Genomic DNA, 20,258 nt, shown 5'->3' with positions numbered 1-20,258 from the left:
ATTATTGAAAACAAGAAAGAGAAAACTTTCAAAAGGGAGTCCTCAGACCACTTGTCTCATCCTGTTTCACATGAGTGTGATATCTGAATGATCAGTATGCTCAGATCCCCATCTTAGTCTATGAGGTCAGTTCATAACTGGTTGTGATCTGGTTTAATTCTTTGAACCTCTGCTGCCTCCCATGGCTTCTTTAGGTATTTTGTCTGAATTTCCTTCTAGCTGGCGCTGAAACCAGCATGATACAGGTTGATTATCCCTTATCTGGAATTCTAAGATCCAAAATATTCCAAAATCCAAAATGAGTGCTTGAGATAATGACACCTTTGCTTTCTGATGGTTCATTGTACCCAAATGTTTTATGCTTAAATTATTAAAAAATATTATGTATAAAATTGCTTTCAGGCTATGTCCATAAGGTACATACAAAACACAAAGAAATAAACAAATTAACTTCATGTTTGGACTTAGAAATAACATATTTGGTTTTCATCAACTTCCCCAGCTCCAACCATATTCCATAGCAGAACCACTTTGGTTGGGCACTTTAATATCTCTGTTAAAGGATTTGAATCGGATTTCTTGGATGAGTCTTTAAGAATGAAAAATATGGCAAAGTTGGAAAGTGTGTCATCTTTGAGATTCCAGGTGCTCCTGATGATGAAGCTGTGAGAATATTTTTAGAGTTTGAAAGAATTGAATCTGCAATTAAAGTGGTTGTTGACTTGAATGGAAGATATTTTGGAGGACGGGTGGTGAAGGCATGTTTCTACAACCTGGACAAATTCAGAGTCTTGGATCTTGCGGAGCAAGTCTGATTTCCTTCCTCCCCCACTTCCCCCAAAGGACTGAACATGGATGCATTGTATCAGCATCTCAGAGTTTTCAACAGCATGGTGGGAACGCAGCAAATGATGGCATCCTTTCCAGCAAATTGGAAACCAGCCCAAGTGGCTTTTTTATGTTCATTATGAGGGACACAATTTATTTTCATTGTAGTATAAATTTTTTTAAAAAGTAATAACATATTTGGTGCCACTTTAAGTGCTGCATCTCCATCCTATGGAATCCTGGGATTTGTAGTTTGAGAAGGTCTTTAGCCTTCTTTGCCAGAGTGCTGGTACTTCACAAAACTACAAATCCCAGGATTCTGTAGGATGGAGCCATGACAGTTAAAGTGATGTCAAACTGCATTATTTCTACTGTGTAAATGCATCTGTGGACTATTTCAATTATTTTATTGTTTGAAATTGTTTTAATCCATTAGTATTGATTTTACCTGTACTCTGCCTTTAACTCTTACGGTAGGTTAGAAAGATTTTAATTAATAAATAAATAAAATACCATGCAGCAGTGCTTCATTTATTTCTGTTCTGTTTGTTTCTTTTGTTTATCATAATGATAAATGTGTTTTAATGACATTTGCTTGTACCCTTTGTATATTTTGTTGGAACCTCTGAATGACTTAAATAAGCAATTAATAAATATTGTTCAGGGGAAAAATCCCTTGAGGTACAAAATAATTCTTATTGTGACAACTTTTGCCATCGCAAGGGTGAGGATGCAGAAGGTTATGTTATCATCTGTCTTACTTGCTATTTGGAAGGCTGCTTGGCTCACTTAATGGGAGAAATGATGTAGTCTGTTTAAAGTCTAGCCAAACAAACAAACCTGGGATTCAACAGAGCTCCAGAAATTCAGTGTTACTGAGAATTGCAACTAAACTATGAGTACACCATGACACTTTTAAAACAATGAGACTAATTCTTCTTTTAAATTAAAGTACCAGAGGAAGATGTCATGATGCATTTAAGGACTGCTGATGTGACTCTCACAGTGTTTTGATAACAGATCTAAACTTGTTTCTGTAAATGCAAATTCGTAATCATATTCTGCTCTGAGATGTTTTGCCTATTCATATCCAGATGTAATTGAGATACATTCTCTAATTTGGTTGCCAATTAACCAGAAAAAGAACCTTGGCCAGCAGTGTTCTTTTGCCTTTGACAGCAGTTTGATCGGCATATATTATCAATATTGACACATGGACAAACACAAGCCACTAGTCACTGAAACAATCTTAGTGATAAAACACCTCTGCACACATATTATGTCTTATCAAAACTTGTGTATAAGAACAGGTGCCAAAGTCAGCAACAACTTTATGGAAATTCGTAAGGAATAGATACATGTAGGTTGTCAAAAAACTATAGTACAGGTTGCAAAGTTGTAATGAATTTTGTTATTTTTTATGTACTGTATATAAAAGGCATTACTGAGCAAAGGATATTAATATGGTTGATAAGCATTGACATTTGAGTGCAGGCATCCTAATTTATCTGGCATAATCATACACAAAATTTAACCTGTGGGTGATCTAGCCCAAACTAAGCATTTTTGTAAGTTCCGTGCAGCACAAGAGTTATATTACAAGTAGGATTTATGTCCAGGAACTGTATAGAGGATTGCAACTCCAAATCTATTAATCTGTTCAGATGACATTTGTTGCCAGTTAGGTACATGTAATGTGGAATGGAAGCTTCAGTTGCATTATAGCTTCAATTGCACTGACTCCATGTGTTTGTTTCAAACAAATCTGGGAGTTAAGGTCCCCTTCTGCCACTGACAGCCATATCACTCCAAGGCAATGATGAGGCTGCAACTAACCACAACCGCGATCTTACCATATTGCCTAAATAGTGCATTTCTTGAGGGCATCACTATTAACAGTTGCATGTTCCTGGCATTTTGGAGCTTGAATGAAGATGGAAAGCTCTTAACCTAGCAAGTTAAACCCAAAGGATTTGTTGCTGTTTTTGTTGTTAGTTGGAAATAGCTTGTAAACAGAAAAAGAAAGTATACATGTCATTTTCTGTTGAGATATTAAATTCCATTTCCAAGACACTTACCTAAATATAACAGGGGCATATCTTGGAGACAGTGGGCATATAGAAGAAAGCAATGATTAATTTGAGGAATTTTCTCTCTGCTGTGAGAAGGTATTCCAAAACTGTACAGTTTGTGAAGGCTATTCAAAGCCCAGGACTTGTTCTGCACAAAATTCACATGTGGTATTTTTGTGCAGAAAATGGCATTTTCTATTGTGGCAATGGCCTTCCCTGCAAAGAAAATATTTCTGCTGTTTTCTGTACAAAACAACCATATTTGAATTTTGTGCAGAATGAGCCATCCTGCAATTTCAGTGCAGGAGATAGCATTCTATGTGCAGAAAATGTTGTTGTTGTTTTCATCAGGAGTGTATATTATTATTTCCTAAACAAACAAAAAACCCTGTTTTTCTGCATAGAAAATGCTGTTGTCTGTGCAAAACAACTATGTGTGAATACTGTAATGAATGAGTCCTGCACTGTGAATATTACAGGTTTTTCTTCTTTTTTTTCTTTATTTGGTCAGGTTTTCTCCAGACTCAGCCATTAAAAAACAACATTTTTCCAATATTCATTATGTCCATAATCTACATGCGATGTACTTATCTCAGACATTACAGTCTCTAATAACTTTTACTTACTTATTTACTGACACACTTAAAAGTCTTGTCAGCACAAGCAATTCTGTGGATGCTAGAGTGGTCCCATTGAGCATGGATAATAAAGTATGTGACTAACATATGTTATGATAAACATATATGTGTGTGTTTATGACCAAATACAATAGAAGTCAGTGAATCTCATAGATAGAATAGGATCATAGAGTTGGAAAAAACCACAAGGGCCATCCAGTGTAACCCCATTCTGCCATGCAGGAATACACAACCAAAGCATCCCCAACAGATGGCCACCCTGCTTCCATTTATAAACTTCCCAAGAAGGAGACCTCACTACACTCCAAGGCAGCATATTCCACTGTCAAACAGCTCTTACCATCAGAAATTTCTTCCTAATGTTTAGGTGGAATCTCTTTTCCTGTAAATTGAATCCATCACTCTGTGCCCTAGTCTCTGGAGCAGCAGAAAACAAGCTTGCTCCATCCTGAATATGACATCCCTTCATGCATCTGAGGAAAAAGTTTTAAATGAAGGGCAATGCTACAAAGAGAAAAAAGTCCTAGTGATAATGAAATCATCTTCAAAGAAACATGGTGCTTCACAGAGGAAGGGTAGTGTCTCATTTTTTCAGTAAAATATTTTGGTAAAATTTCAAGGTTGGGTTAAACCAGCAGAAGTGCAAATATTTGTAAGAAATATATTTACCTTTGAAAATCTGTAATGTGAGAGTCTGTAAGGTAGCTTGAAATAATACTATTACTCTGATTTCTTTGCTTTACCTCCTGAGACATATGATTTCCATCCAAAGTGATGGACGCAGAGTAGTTAATTAGAAAACATGAGTATCTATTGAGAATTTTTATATCCATTTTAGGACTCTGTTCAGGTTGAGTGATCATTTGTAAAGCTCCTGGGATTTAATTTCGATCGTCTTCTCTTGCTACTACCTAATTCCACACTAATTTTTTTTCATAGCAATAAAAATCAAAGACAACATAATGGTTTTCAGTTTGCATTGCATTCCTTTCCCTCCAGAGTGTGAAATTTGTTACCGAAAAGATTTCATATACACAGATATCCCAAGAAATGAAGAAGGTAAGAATAGTTATCTCCCTTTGTTGTGTGTTCGTACATGAATGAAAATATAAACATAGGAGATGTATCTGAATACTATTGGTGGGTGACTCATCTGTCTTGGATTTGAGGTTATATTATCCTTAAAAGTTTGGGTCCATACTTTAGGAGTGTTGGCAATATTTGTGTTAGAGGCACAAGGCATTGTCTTCCACATTGGCTGATCCACTAACTATGACTGTTTCTGATAAAGTCAAACCTCCCAAGGTTGGTATGGTACATAATGATCAGGATTAAATAATGCTTCTGATTAATTATGGCCATATTGTTGGGTTTTTGCAGTATGACTGAAAACCAAGTATCCCGTTTTTAATCAGTTAGGCAGAAATATGACTGAAACATATAAAAAGAAAACCAGCATTGGTGCAGGAGTGAGTGGGAATGTTGTCCATCAACTGATCAAAACGTTTTAATTATGAGATCATGGGAACTGTTCTGTGGGTATCAGTGTTGTAAGCAAAGCACTCAAGAAAGACCTCCCACATGCATTTAATTTCTGCAGGGCATTTCTTCATTTGTGTGCTTTATCCAGATGGAAATTAGCAAGGGGTAATTTCAAGGATTTTCTTCCCTCTGTGAAAAATTCTTTAAAAACCACATAGTTTTTGAAAGCTATTCACAATTCTGCTGTTTCCTGGACAGTGCTAGCGGACCAATCACTGGGGCCATGTTTATTTCTAATGGTTTTAAAAAATATCTCTGCAAACTCTGGTTTCCCTGAACCTGCTGATAACTCTGAGTGGAGATGGTGAGCAACTGGCTCTGCAGATGGTGCTGTAGGGGGAAATTTGGCTTCTTTGAAGATGGTGTGCAGTTTCAGAAAGATGGACTTCTCTTAAGGAATGGTTGCACTGCATAGCATTTGGCAGGAACACTTTTGCTAAGAATCTGAAAAATCTGATCAGGAGGGCATTAAACTGAATTAGATGGGGAAGGGAGACAGTATTTTTGGGTGTCAGACTGTTATACAGGGAACAAGGCAAATAATATAAGAACCCAACAGTAGGAGGGGAAAAACTTAAATAGGCAATTTGAGGGAATAGTCCATGGTCTTAGATGTCTCTACAGAAAAGCAAAGAGCATGAGAAATAAACAAGATGAACTTGAACTCTTAAACACAACAAAGCAAATATGATATAATGGGCCTCACTGAAACAAAGTGGAATAAGTCTCATGATTAAATGTAGTAGTAGAGGAGTATAACCTATTACAGAGAAATAGATTAAACAAGAATGGAGAAGGAGTGGCATTACATGTCAGGGATGTAGTGTTTCTTGATTTCAGTAAGGCCTGTGTCAAGGTCCCCCATGATATCCTTGCAAAAAAGCTAGAAAAACGTGGGCTAGACAATGCAATGGTTAGGTGGATTTGTAGTTGGTTGACTGACTGAACCCAAAAGGTGTTCACCAATGGTTCCTCTCCATCCTAGAGAGAAGTGACTAGTGGGGTACCACAGGGTTCTGTCCAGTGCTATTCAAAATCTTTATCGATGACTTGGATAATGGAATTGGGGGATTATCAAATTTGTATATGACACCAGATTAGGAGGGGTAGCCAATATCCCAGAGAACAGAATCATAATTCAAAATGACTTTAACAGATTAAAGAACTTGATGAGAACTGACAACATTAATTTCAACGGGGAGAAATGCAAAGCACTACATTTAGGAAAAAAAGAAAAGAAATAAATGCACAGATGGGTAACACCTGACTTAACGACAGTACATGTGAACAGGATCTAAGAGTCTAAGGCCTGAAACAAAAGGCCTGGTAAAGCTAGCTTCTTGCCTGCTTGGGATTGTGGCATTCAGATGTCATTCGCCTCAGAGCCAGTGAAAAGCCACCTCTAGAGGTGAAGGGATGGATTTTTTCCACCCCAAATAGGAGTGGACTGTTTTTGCTCCTATTTGGGGTGGAGGTTGGCTGGATTGGTGCCGTGATGTCACACCGCCCCTTCGGGGCCCTCTGCTTCACCCCCTAGTACATTTAGTAGCTAAATATTAGTCAACAGTGTGATACTGTAGCTTAAAGAACCAATAGGATCCTAGGCAGCATCAATAGAAGTGTAGTGTCTAGATCAAGATACGTAATAGTGCCATTTTAGTCTGCTTTGGTCAGGCCTCACCTGGAATACTGTGTCCAGTTCTGGGCACCACAATTCAGGAACGATACTGACAAGCTGAAGCATGTTCAGAGAAGGGCAACCAAAATGGTGAATTGTCTGGAAACCATGCCTTATGAGGAGTAGCTTTGGAGCTGGGTATGTTTAGCCTGGAAAAGAGAAGGTTGATATGGTAGCCATGTTTAAATATTTAAAGGGATGTGATATTGAATTGTTTTCTGCTGTTCCAGAGACTAGACCATGGTTCAAACTACAGGAAAAGATATTCTACTTCAACATTAGGAAGAACATTCTGACTATGAGAGTTGTTTGACAGTGGAATAGGCTTCTTTGGAGTGTTGTGAAGTCTTCTTTAAAGATTTTTAACCAGAGGCTAGATGGCCATCTGTTGGGAGTGCTTTGATTGGGTACTGAATGTATATTGGGTTGGCCCTGTGGTCTCTTCCAATTCTATGATTCTATGAATTCAGGACATATTCTGAAAAAAAATCCCATTGGTTATTTTGCATGGTAAATATTTTCTGCATGGAAAGTAATATTGCAGGAAATATTAATTTTTGTGCAGAAAATTATGTTTTCTTTGCAGGAAATGCTGTAATTGCAGATTTATTCTGTGTAAAATTAACACATGATTCATATGCATAGAAAACATTATTTTCTGTAGAGGGATTAATATTTCTGCACTGAAACAATATTTTCCATGCAGAAAATGATGTTTCCTGCACAGAAAATACCAATTTCTGCTCAAAACAAGCACAGGTGAAATTTGTGCAAAGTATCAAACTGTAAAGATTCTCCCCAGTCCAGGATAGTTCTCATCACAGTTTTGCACACATTGCAGACAGATTGAAGCTCAAGCAGACGGGGCAGTAGGAGTGGCCACCCTGATCGCCCTGGGACTACTACAGGACTATGGCAACTGAGGGTGCTCTCTGCTGTGATCTTCAATGGGCTGCAAAAAGGAGTGGTAAGAAATTACTCCTTTCATGGCCCTGGCATGGCCTCCAAGCAACCCAGGAGTGTGCATCATGTACATGCCCTGCCCTTGGACAGGCCCAATGGCAGCCCTTTGGGGCCATCTGTTTGGTGCCTGACTCCATCAAAGAAGCCACAGCCCTGAGTCTGCAAGACCTGAACAAGGCTGTTGATGATAGGGTGACTTGGATGTTTTTCATTAATGAGGTTGCCATAAGTCAAAGTCAACTTGGCTGTAGTTAACAACAAAATATATGCTCCTTCCACAACAAGTGTGGATTATATTTATGCTTTGATTCCCATTATGCTGTCAAAACTAATAATTGATGGGAAATGACTTCTCAAGAATAAGAAGCCAGGGAAATATGAACAACCATAGTCTACCTGAATCTCCAGTCACAAATTGGCCATAGGGGTGTCTCCTGGACCCATCCAGTTGCCATTCCACAGCCAGAGAAAGGTCATTGCATAAAGAGGTAACAGTTATCTCCTTGCATGACATCTGAAAGAGTAATCATTCTGACATAACCCTAGTTACACCAATATAACTTCCTCCAGAAGATTCCTTTCATTGTCTATATAGTTATGTTTACATTGTTGCATTTGAGAATGTCCCAAGACATTTTTCCGCTTGTGACAGAACAGCAAATCTCCCACTCTCAAGATGGCGCATCATACCAAGGCTGGTCAAGATAATTTGGCACCCAAGGTGGAGAATCCCACAAATAAGAATACAAACAGTTTGCCAACCTTTTGATACAACTGAAATCAGCTATCTGAGTTGGCCACCCCACTCTGCTAATGTCAGGATTATATTGGCCATAGCAAGCATGGCATGGTGATTTGAATGTTGGACTATGGCTCTGGAGACTAGTGCTCAAATACCCACACAGTCATAGAAATCCACTGGGTGATCCTGAGCAAGTTGTATTCTCTCAGACTCAGAAGGAGGCAAAGGCATCCCCCCTCTGAACAAATCATGCTAAAGAAACCCCATGATAGGTTTGCCTTAGGGTCACCACAAGTTGCGAACAATTTGCAGGCATACAACAATGATCCAGAATACTTCTTTTACATGTGTCATTATTAATGCTACTGAAATTATTCAGCATTTTCCCATGTGAAACACTGTTTGCATTCTTTTCTATTACCATTTTTATTGTTATTGCTGTAACTCATAATGTATTTAATAATGTAATTCTGACTAAAACATTCTCTCTGGATAAAAGTAATTGAAAATACAATAGGGACTTTTAGAGGAATTGTCTTAATTAAAAAATCAGAAATGACACTTCATTTCTGTTCAATTATTCCATACTCTCTGGATTAGAAAAGTCACTTGGTATTCAGCCTGATAATAACACCTTATGCATAAAACAAATTAACAGGAATGCATAGTGTGTATGGCTGGTGTCTAATAAAAATAACTTTTGTATTTGTATCTATTGTCATTTTCATTCCTCACCTCACTTCTAAGAAGTATATCTATTTGGATTCTTTTATGTACTACACAGATGACATGCGAGTGCATCTGCTTTTTGAATTTCCACACAATGAAATGTGGTAGCCCAAGAAGCATGTAAAGTTCACACATCACATTGTGAAGGAGATGCATGACTTCCCCCTTTGAACATGAACTTCAGAAGCAAAATAAATAGTCTTACACATTTTCATTTGACACTTCTTCATTTCATGCTCTTACATTTACACTGTTGGAGGGTTTTTTGCTTTGCTTTGTCCTTTTCTTCCCCAAGATGGTAGCCCACTGTATTTCATATCAAAACTACTAAGGCATTAGAAAAAAAATAGTTTTTTCCCCTCTGAATCGCTAACTACTTTTTTGTATTTCACATTTCCATTCCCTGGCCAGAGCTGCACTCCAGTTTGGAAATACCATTTGCAAGGAAGGCAGGAAAGGAGTGAAATACAGAACTGGCTTTGCATACAGTTGTGCATAATGTATGATGGGGAGCCAAGGCTCTCTAGTGCTCTTCCTGTTTGGGGCTCTTTCTGCAGCACTTCCATTTCCACTCCCACTTCTGATCCTACTCTTGATTCTTTGCTAGGTTAGTTGGGCATTCTAGGAGGCCAGGCAGGAATTTTTAGCTCATTTGTGCCACTCACCGGACTGGGGGGGGATACTCTGTGCAAATTAATCATACGTTCACTTAAGTTGGATTGAATGCTGTTCTGCTTGTAAATAGGTTAATAGTTTGCCATTTGGCAGGGACGTGTACATGGTGGAGATTAGGGGCATGCTGATGTGTTATGGGAGACTCCTTTTCAGGGGCATTATACAGGGGGGTCTTGCTATCCAGCACCTTGCCATCTGTTGGATTGTTCCCAAAGGTGGCGCATGCACACGTCTTCACTAGTGGCTGTATTCCATCATTAGGAACAATGAGACTTTAGGTGTCATGTTTTTTTATATCTGTAGTGGGGGGCGGTCTGGAATGGATCCCCCATGGATATGAAGGTTTGATTGTATAGATTTTTTATATAACTAGGGAGGTGAGATCGGTAATTGTGTTTGAACCAGAGTCAGGTATGCTGGAAGCCACTATTTCCCTTTGCAATGTATTTGTTCAGGGATATACAATACAACATACAATAATAGTAATAATTTTGTTTTGTTTCATTGGTAGCTAGTAGTAGGTTTATAATTAGCACTTATGTATTGTATTATTATTGTATGTTGTATTGTATATCCCTAAATATTTTTAGATATAGAAAATAGTTTGTATTTGTATGTTTTTTTATTGTTGATTATTGTTGTGTTGTGTTGTTATTGTTTAATAAAGATTTAATTTTTTTAAAGGAAAGATGTATCTTTGGGGACTATTGCATGAAAAGCAGAATATATATGGGGCACTCAGTTTGAATAAAGCACCCTCATTTGATGCCCAGGTTGGTGATATAATTCTTCAGCAGCAAGCAATTTTAGCAATTTTCTACCTGTTGCAAAAACGCTTCCAAAACGGTGCAGGCTATTTGGACATGCTATGTGAATGTGGGTTTTTATGTAGACTGTATAGAAGATTGTATAGATGAATTTCATCAGTCCAATGATCTTCTCAGTAGGATTTCTCAGCACTTGAGAAACATATTTGTTGGACAACTTTTTATTTATTTTCCAATATACTTCCCATCCCTTGCCCAGATACAGGGAATTTAAAACACTGCTAAACATAGTTACCATCACAATTTCACCTAAAGGAAAATTCAGAATAAATGTTTATCCTTAGTTAGAACTTTTGAGAAGGGAATCCAAAGGCATCCTGACAAAAAGAGCAAAATATTTTAAGGGGGATGATGTCACATCTTCAAAAATATCTCTATGAAGATAAATACAGTGCAAGCCCTCAATGTAATTATGCTATTTCCAGCAGCTCTCAAGTTATGCAGAAATAACTGTCAAAGTGAGACCAAAACCAGCTTCCATAGAAATAGTCAAGCCCAAATTAGACATTTGCCAGCTACAGGCGCCTAACAAATTAATTTTTGTTTCAGCCATATAAGTATCACATCAGATTCCAGTTCTGGAAAACAAAGAATTTTCCAATGAAGCGACTCATTAATAGTTTTGCTAAAATAATGAGACAACTGAAAACAATTGTTGAAAATAATTAATATTTTTTCTTCTACTTCTCCCCTCCACCCCCTTAAAAAGTATAACATATTTAGGGAAATCAACTGTAAATAAAGTTCAGGTATTTAATCATGACAATTGTATCTGTTAAATATAAGTTGGCCTTCTGTTAGAAACCTGCAAAGGCTTGTGTAAGTCACTTTTTGGATCATTGTGGAGTTCAGAATTCTGTACAACTGCACAATGACCAATCCCACCAAAGCTACCTTTCAAGCTGTTGTATATTTCCCAACACATCCATTAAATGGCACAGTGATATCCTCCAGGATCTCTCAGGGGTCCTCTAGAGATCCCGGAAGATAATATGACTACTGTGCATCTAGATATAATAACATAGTTTGATGCTGCCCCACAACCCCCTACTCTACCAGCCAGTAAGTGTTTGTATTGAATAGGCTACAGCATTTAAAAAGTGAGATTGGGTGAGGGGAAGATGTGTCATAGCTCTATGGTGACCATTATGATATGTTTCCGGATCCAGGCCATCGTGATTTCCATTATATCAGGGAAGTTTGGACCTGAAGGCCATTTTTGTGGTCCCCAGCGGTTTCCTTGCTCCCAAATCTGATGTTTAAGTAATGGTCAATACCACCTAATAAATCTTTTACAGGGCACTATTGATCATTTTGCTACATTTGTGCCCCTTTTGCACCAAACCTTGTTAGGGGTTTGATGTCTGACCTTGGGCAAGTCACATGCTCTTAGCTTCATTGCTGTGCATCTTCAAGCCCACCTTAGATGACTCTAAGGAAAACCTATCTTGGTGTTTTCTTGGCAAGTTTCTTCACAGAGGGTTTTCCATTGCCACCCTCTGAGGCTGAGCGCGTGTGACTTGTCCAAGATTATGCAGTGGTTTTACATGGCCAGGCTGGGATTTGAACCCTGGCCTCTATAGTTGTAATCCAATGCTCAAATCACTACACCGTGCTGGCTCCCTTGCTGTCAGCCTCAGGGGAAGGCAATGGCAAACCTCCTCTGAACAAATCTTGCCAAGAAAATGCCATGACCTTAGGGTTGTCTTAAGTTGGACTTGATTGTTTCAACTAGGGATAAAAATAATGTTTAAAAATATTTGGAAAATGGTTGAAATACATGTTTTCCAATTTTTGAGAAACCTGAGTAGGGAGAAAATTGCTGAAATTACTTGCTGTTACTTTTGAGAATAAATTTAATGAAGAATAACACCCCTAGTTCCAAGTGGGAGATGTAATAGGAGATTTCAAAGTGGGATATACTGGCAAATTTTCATCTTCTGAGGAAAACCAAATAACCATCCTTTGCTGTTGTTGTTAACTGACTTTGAACCAACTTCAACTCATGGCAACCCTGTGGATGAGATCTCTCTAAGACCCCCTATCCTCAACCTCTCTGCTCGGGTCCTGCCAGCTCAGGCCCATGTCCTCCCTGGTTGAGTCTGACTATCTGGCATGTGGTCTTCCTCTCTAATGCCTTCTGCCTTTCTAGTAGCATTGCCTTTTCTAGAACTTCATCTTTCCTCATGATGTGGCCAAAGTACAAGATCATCAATTTAGTCATTTTGGCTTCCAGAGATAGCTTGGGCATGATCTGTTCTAGAACCTATTTCTTCTTGAACCATTCTAGAAACCATCCTTTAGTAGTTCTGTTTGTAAAGAAGTTCTGCTGATGCGTCTGTTATAAAATAAAGAAGAAAAAAGAGAATCATTATATTTCATTTATTTAAACTATTTGTAGACCACTCTTCAACCACAAAGGCTCTCAGACCATCTTACAAATTGTTAATTTGACAGTCCCTGCTTTCAGTAGGATGGAGCAACATGTGGCCTTTCAGATCTTGGGCCCTTCAGTCCTACTACCTAACAGCCAATGTCAAAGAATCATGAGTGTCAGTGCACTGTCTTTGACAAGGAGTTCTAGATGTGGAAGGAGCTGCAATCAGCTTCTGTGAGATGTAAGAGTGGAAATATGCCTCTGGATTACAATGAAAAGGAAGCTACAGGGAGGAGGATTGAAGTGATGGCTATCTGTGCCACATTAGTCATGTATACATTTTGCTGGTAAGTGCTGAATGGGGGAATAAATAGCTAAATATTTGATGTGATGGAAAAACACATCAGAGACAATACCCTTGAGTTTCATATGAGTAACAGATACTTGGACACAAAGCATAGCAAAAGGGGTAGCTCTCTGCAACAGACAAGCTTTCCCATTAGTTTTTAATGCGTCAGAATGTCACTGTTAAATATTCACCTTCGTAATCATGTATAATTATGTAAAATTATGGGCCTGCTGCTTTTTATCAAAGCATTTCTGGCTTATTCTCTGGCTCTTTCCTTTTTCCTTCCTCCACTTTTGAGGAGATTGACAGGGGTGAACTATACTTTTCTATGGGGGTTATTCTGATGCCCAGCAGCCTTTCATTTTGACATATTTTCTCCTCCTCTCCTCGCTGTCTTATCATGAGTTTTGCTCTGTTTGCTTGCCCTTTATACTCTAACCTGCAGCCACTGCTATCTCCCATTATCCCTCCTGTGCTTGAATATAAGTGGTGTTTAATTAGGGATTCTTCATTCCAAGTTCATCATGATATCCCCCCCCCCCATTTTTTAAAGGGTTCCCATTCCCAGAGACAGTATTAAACAGCTAATAAGATGTTAGGGGGATGAGACAAATATTCGCACATTGAGACCCACTATTGTACCATTTGCCTGTTAAGTTGAAGTGACAGCCTTTACTGACATCAGTAAAGCTTCTTAAAATGAAACAGCTGAGCCTCCTAATCTATGCTGTTGGGACCTTGGGGCCTACAGAGACTGTGTGTGTAAAATGTCTCTTTGCTGCTCCTTAAGTAAAGAGGTTCTGTCCTCTGCACAGTGGAGGCTGGTGGCTTTCATGGCAGTAAGGTAGTGAATTTGTTCTGGGTTTTAGCCCAAATTTTAAAGAGTTACCTACATACACATATTTATTTCGATCAATGACCAGTAAAAAGGGAGCAAAATGGGATAGATAAAATGCAATGCAATCCATTAAAATGCAATATTAAATACAGAGTTAAAAATAGGATTAAATATAAAATATTTGTGTCACAATGATTTTAGCAAGACAATGTAAAATGATAATATTGTTAATATTCAGATAGCACCCCATGCCAACAAGCTATTGCTGCCACACACAAACCAGCTACCTTTGCCATAATCTCAAGAAACTGGTCAGCCAAGGAGCTACCTAAGGTATTGAGTGTGTCTGCCTGTGTAAGTTGTCACAGAATGGGATCTCTGAATGCTGGAGTCCTGATGCCAAAGTCTTTGCAGGACCTGGTCTGAACTGCCAGAGTCCTGAAAGGATCAAGGCTACGTCAATAGATACAGCCATCCCTACTCATGTAGGGCAGCTGGAAGTACAGCAATTTAAGGGTTGCATTGGTTGCTCAATTCTTGTCACAGCCACATGTTCTTCTGTGCTGTCTGTTGCTGCTCTGGTTGCATTTTGCTAGCCTGGCTGTGCTTAGACCTCTGTCTGTTTGTTGCCTCTGGCCAATTGGATTACTGGATTTCGGCTTCTGTGCTTGGGTCTTATCTCCCATCTCTGGCCTATTGGATACTCTGATTTCTCCATCCACAGTCTCAGCCCCGGCTGTCCACCTCAGAATCTAGGCTGCTCACACACTGAGCCCATTTTCAGACCACCTTTGAAGTTTAGACTATAACTTGAAGCACTTCACTGTTCAGTGGACAAACAAGTCACCAGCCACCACAGCTTCAGTGCCAGCTTACTCAAGGACCATTCATGGATGGAATGGAGATTGCCTTAGTAGTCTCCTTACCCCTGGGCCTGTAGTTTTACAGTGTGGTTGGCATGACAGATCTGGCTGTTCTAACTGAGGATGTCAATCTGCTTATTTCATTCCTGCATATGAAAACAAAAAGATTCAAAAGATACCTCTATTTTTGGGTTGTGGCAGATTAAGGAATTCAGCATCTCCCTCAGCTACAACTCCCTCCCCAAGCCACATACCTGTTTTCTGGCTATGGGCTCCTCTCCATAGTCATTAAGTGGCCAGGGGAGGAAAAGGGAAGGAAGAGGGACACCTAGGCACCTAAGCAATGCTCTTCCTGCAGCTGCCTTCAAGGGGAAAAAAGAACTCCAGGACCTCCCATGTGTCCTTTGGAGGTTGAGAAGGATGATACTATTTTCCTGTCATTGATTGCAGAAACAGAGCTGGTATATTGGCTTCCTAGCTCCCTCTTCCCCATCTTTTATTCTTCCGAGGCCTATGGGTGGCCAGAGAGAGGAAGACCCAACCAGAAAATATATAGGACAAGTGGTAATGGAGGATGAGCCTTAACTATTGCCATACCTGGCAGAACTTTATAATTTGCCAGTGCAATGCAAGGTGTCAGACATAATTTTTTTTGTACAAAAGCCTAGGGTTTCCCCCCCTGTTGCTGCTGCTACTTATGAAAAAAAAAGTACTGGACATTCCCCAGGAGCCCTGGTGGTGCAGTGGTTAAATGCTGATATTGCAGCCATAATGTTGTGAGTTTGATCCTCAGGGGCTCCAAGGTCGACTCAACCCTCCATCCTTTCAGAGGGAGGAGTACTCAGCGTGTTGCGGCAATTGGCTTACATGTTATAAACCACTTAGAGACTGCTTAGTTCAGTATTAAGTGGAGTAGAAATGTAAATGCTATGATTCTTGGACAGCAGAGGAGGAATACCATCCTCCGCCATCCTTATTTTTTTAAAAAATCCTTATTGTGTATGTAAAAAAGCGTAATACTCAATTTAAAATTTTAGAAGAATTCCATAATTTCTATGTTAAATTGTACTCTTCTGATCAAATGAAAATACCCAATTTGTTAAGTCCCTAAATATTAAAAAAAACTCACAGAACATCACACTGCTGCTCTTAACAAAACCATCACTACCGAAGAATTAGATAATACCCTCAAACGGATCCGTCTGGGGAAATGGCTTTAGAGGGGAATTTTATAAACTCCTTAAAGACTGCCTTAGTCCACATTTAGTAGCATTACAAAATGAGATTTTGTTGACGGGAAAAGTGCCAAATAGTTGGAACATTTCTAGAATCATGCCGATCCCTAAAACTAATGAACTGTCACCGCTTGCGCAATCCTTTTGACAAATTGCACTAATTAATCAAGATACCAAATTGCTCTCTTCCATTTTAGCTGCCAGATTGAATGGTTTCATCACTGACTATATCCGTCCGAACCAAATTGGGTTTATGCTTGGGCATAAACTGTCAGATGCCATCAGGAGAACATTAGACATTATACATTATGCCTCAAGAGAAGGTACACAGCTGGCCCTTGTCTCACTCGATGCCCTTAAAGCATTTGATATGGTTGAATGGCCCTATCTTTTTGCCTTGCTTGGGGAATCTAACTTTGGGATTCCTTTTGTGAATTTGCTTAAAGACCTGTATTGGGGGTCTTGAGCAATGATATATGTAAATAAGGAGGACTCAGTACCCATCACCTTGCAAAGAGGCACTAAGCAAGGTTGTCCCTTGTCCCCACTCCTCTTTGCAATAGCATTGGAACCTATTGCAACATTGATCAGAGACAACAAGATAGAAGGGATAGAAATCAATAAGACTATGCATAAAATGGGCTTTACGCAGATGACGTGATGCTTTATGTTAAAAACTTACCTGATTCTTTCAAGGAGATTGAGAAAATATTCAAACAGTTTGGCAGGTTCTCTGGGTTCCAAATAAATTATCAAAAATCTACGATGCTCTGTCTCAATGCAACTCTTGAAAACCAGCACTCTTGGGAGGGACTAACACACATACAAATCAACCCCTCGGGTCTAAACTATCTAGGGGTCATCATCACAAGAGATATCTCTCAATTTATCCCTTGCAATTATAATCCAATTACTAAATGGATTAAATCAAAACTGGCCCATTGGAAGTCACTTCATTTCTCCCATTTGGGCAATGTTGCTTTAGTTAAATCTTTCATTCTGCCAAAACTGTTGTTTCTTTTTCAAAAGATTCCCTTGAGACAACCAAACTCATACTTTAAATGCTGGAACAAGTTAGTGGACTACCTCGTTTTTGATGGGAAACACCCACACTTCTCAAAAGCGGTCAAGCATTCTAAAACCGGATATGGAGGGTTGTCACTTCTGAAACTTGATCTTTACTTTGAAGCTTCTCAGCTAAATCAGATCACCCAGTTGATTAGCAGAAATAGTCTAACCAATTGGGTAGACATTGAAGTTATCACTGCATCCCCTGCTACCTTTGATTGGTTTTTTTCTGAATCTATATATAAATTCACTAAAATTTGTAATAACCCTTTTTTGCTCACTGCCTTGGTTTTGTGGAAGAAATGGAGACATCTCTTGGCTCCCTACCCTTTCCCTTTACGACCTTTTCTTACTCACCTTCTTTTCCAGAGCCCAGAAAAATATGCACAGTTTTGAGGTTGGGAGGTTTATGGCCTGTATACAGTTGGAGACCTGTTCCACAATGGGACGACTATCACAATGGAGCAACTAATCTGTGCTCTGGGCCCTGGTCATCAGAACTGGTATTAAATAATACAGCTACTGAAGAAACTGCTTCAGATACAGGAATATCCCTGCCCACTTACTTTTTTTAAAAAAACACACACATGTGTGTCTCTCTGGCTATATATTCTAAAGGCCACATAGCATGCATATATAATTGTCTGCTAGAAGAAACATTTGGGAACTCAATGCTTCATAAGGCAGGATGGGAAGCAGAACTTTCCCTTTCAATTAATAGTAAGACCTGGGAAAATATATGGACTTGTTTACCATTTAAAACTAGGTCCATTTCCATTAAAGAGAATACTATCAAGTTGGTCCATTAATGGTACCTCACCCCAGTCAAATTGGCTCGTATGTGTACCAATGCAAATCCAAAATGCTGGAGGAGTTGTGAACGCAGGGGATCCTTTGTACATATATGGCTGGATTGTCCCTTTGTGCATGAGTATAGGACAGAAATTTTACAACTGATCTCCAAGATTACTAAACAAAGTATGCAATTATCCCCACTCCTGCTCCTGTTCCCCATTTTTATGATTGATAAAGCCCTGCAGCATAAAGAACTTATTAGTTTGCTTCTGGCTGTTGCCAGGCTTGAGATAGCCAAGAACAGGAAAACTGGGAAGTTGAATATTGCAGGATGGTGGAGTAGACTCTAGGACTTGTGGTTAATGGAGAAAATGGCAGATAACAACAACAGAGTGAGAGGCTTACACTATGGATTGACCTTTCATAAGATTTGGCACCCATTTATTGAATACATCCAGCAAACTTACAGAAAGAAAAGGGGATTAAAGAACAAACACTAAACATGCCATCCTTTTTTCCCAATGGAATGTCTCAAGAAAGGCAAGAATATATTCAAATATTCTTTACAACCTTCATCCTTTACGTTGTCTGGCATACAAGATCACAATAGCTTGAATTATGCTAGAGGACCATCTTTGTACATGTGTTTCTGTGACTTTGGGGGGGATACAGATGGGAGATACTTTCTTCCCCGGATGGAGGCTGCAGCAGACAAACACTGTGGCCTCTGTGAGGACTAAAAAGAACCTGCTGCTGGTGGGTTCTTTTTGTGCCACAGGTGGGGTGCCATTTGCGCGCTCATGCGCAATGATGACGTACACATGGCACAGCACTGTCTGGGTGCTGCACCACATGGACATCATCATTGCGTGCCCCATATGGACGGGCACGCACAATCATGGCGCTGGCACGCTGATAATAGGGCTGGGCGCATGCAGATGCCCAGTCCTACAAAATCCCAGTATTGTGAGTTATTCCCCTTCTGGTGCCCCCATGTGTCTAGTTACCATAAAGCATAAAGTTCATGAATGTCCAGAAATTTTTTGGACTGCAACCCCTTTAGATCTCATTATTCAACACATTGATTGGTTGGGGCTGTTTAGGTTTGCAGTCCAAAAACATCTGATGAGCCTCACGTTTCCTGTAGTTGTTGTAAAAGTATTAAAAAGTAACAAGTGCTCTTGAAATACATTGCCTTTTGCACTTCAGTTTTTTTATATTCATATTATTTTGTATATAGTTAATTGGAATAAGTGTTACATAATCTCCCCTGCCCCCGATTTTCTGCTCTAGCTGGCATGAGCCTAGCTGGGTTTAGCAAGTAGCAGTTCCTTCTCCATGGATTCTCCCCTCTCTTTTGATACATTTGCTTTGCCCAAGGCAAAGTGTCTTGAATCCCTTTACGCATTATATAAATTATTAGTAATAATCCTGTTTTATGTTTACTTATGATGTTGAAGAGATCCTTTTGTTGCAGGCAGTTGGAGTTGATGAATGATGCCATGGCTTTAAAAAACTGCACAGGACTTCTCTCTTTTTTTGCATAATTATGCAAAAGTAAGTTTTCAGACCAAAACCCACAAGAGCTCAGGAAGGGGTCAAGGCACCATAGAATCAAGCACTATGAAAAATTTAGCCAAAAATAGAAGGGAAGATCATGCTAAGTAGAATACAATATCACCTCATTGCAAAGCAACAGCTCCTCTTTCAATGTACTCGCCAGAAAGTAACTATTTCTTTTCAAACTGACTTTAGTATGCAATTTCTCTGTAAGTAAAAGTCCTGCAATAGAGCTGTGGGTACTGTCTCTGACTGATGCCATGCTGAATGGTTTAATTTGAGGCTTAGATCTTGGAATCTTCATTCAAGAAATGACACTCCTTTGATGCTGCATCATATGGATGCAGTGCCAGAGGAGCATCATGATGCTGCACGCTGTTTAGAGTGGCTCACGGCATCTTGGTGCCCTTGGGCTGCAGTCAGGGCATGCATCATGCAATGCCCCAACTCTGCGCCCAGGCCAGCCTTTCAGGCCGGTC

At 39.3% G+C, this 20,258-nt stretch overlaps 1 protein-coding gene across 1 annotated transcript in view; it reads right to left on the bottom strand.

The window, feature by feature from the left end:
* The window catches only part of LOC149311431 (galectin-1-like), a 155,744-nt gene extending 136,625 nt beyond the window's left edge, over window positions 1-19,119 (bottom strand). Inside the window, exon 1 of the mRNA XM_089529508.1 lies at window positions 19,039-19,119. Coding sequence (XP_089385634.1) covers window positions 19,039-19,119 — 81 coding nt within the window. The remainder of the gene's footprint in view (window positions 1-19,038) is intronic.
* Window positions 19,120-20,258: the final 1,139 nt, after the last annotated feature.

The sequence above is a fragment of the Sceloporus occidentalis genome, unplaced genomic scaffold (assembly GCF_023333645.1).
Source record: "Sceloporus occidentalis isolate IW3139 unplaced genomic scaffold, rSceOcc1.0.p SCAF_6, whole genome shotgun sequence".
Taxonomy (NCBI): domain Eukaryota; kingdom Metazoa; phylum Chordata; class Lepidosauria; order Squamata; family Phrynosomatidae; genus Sceloporus; species Sceloporus occidentalis.
The sequence above is the reverse complement of the archived record's forward strand: the minus strand, read 5'-3'. Positions and strand labels throughout refer to the sequence as shown.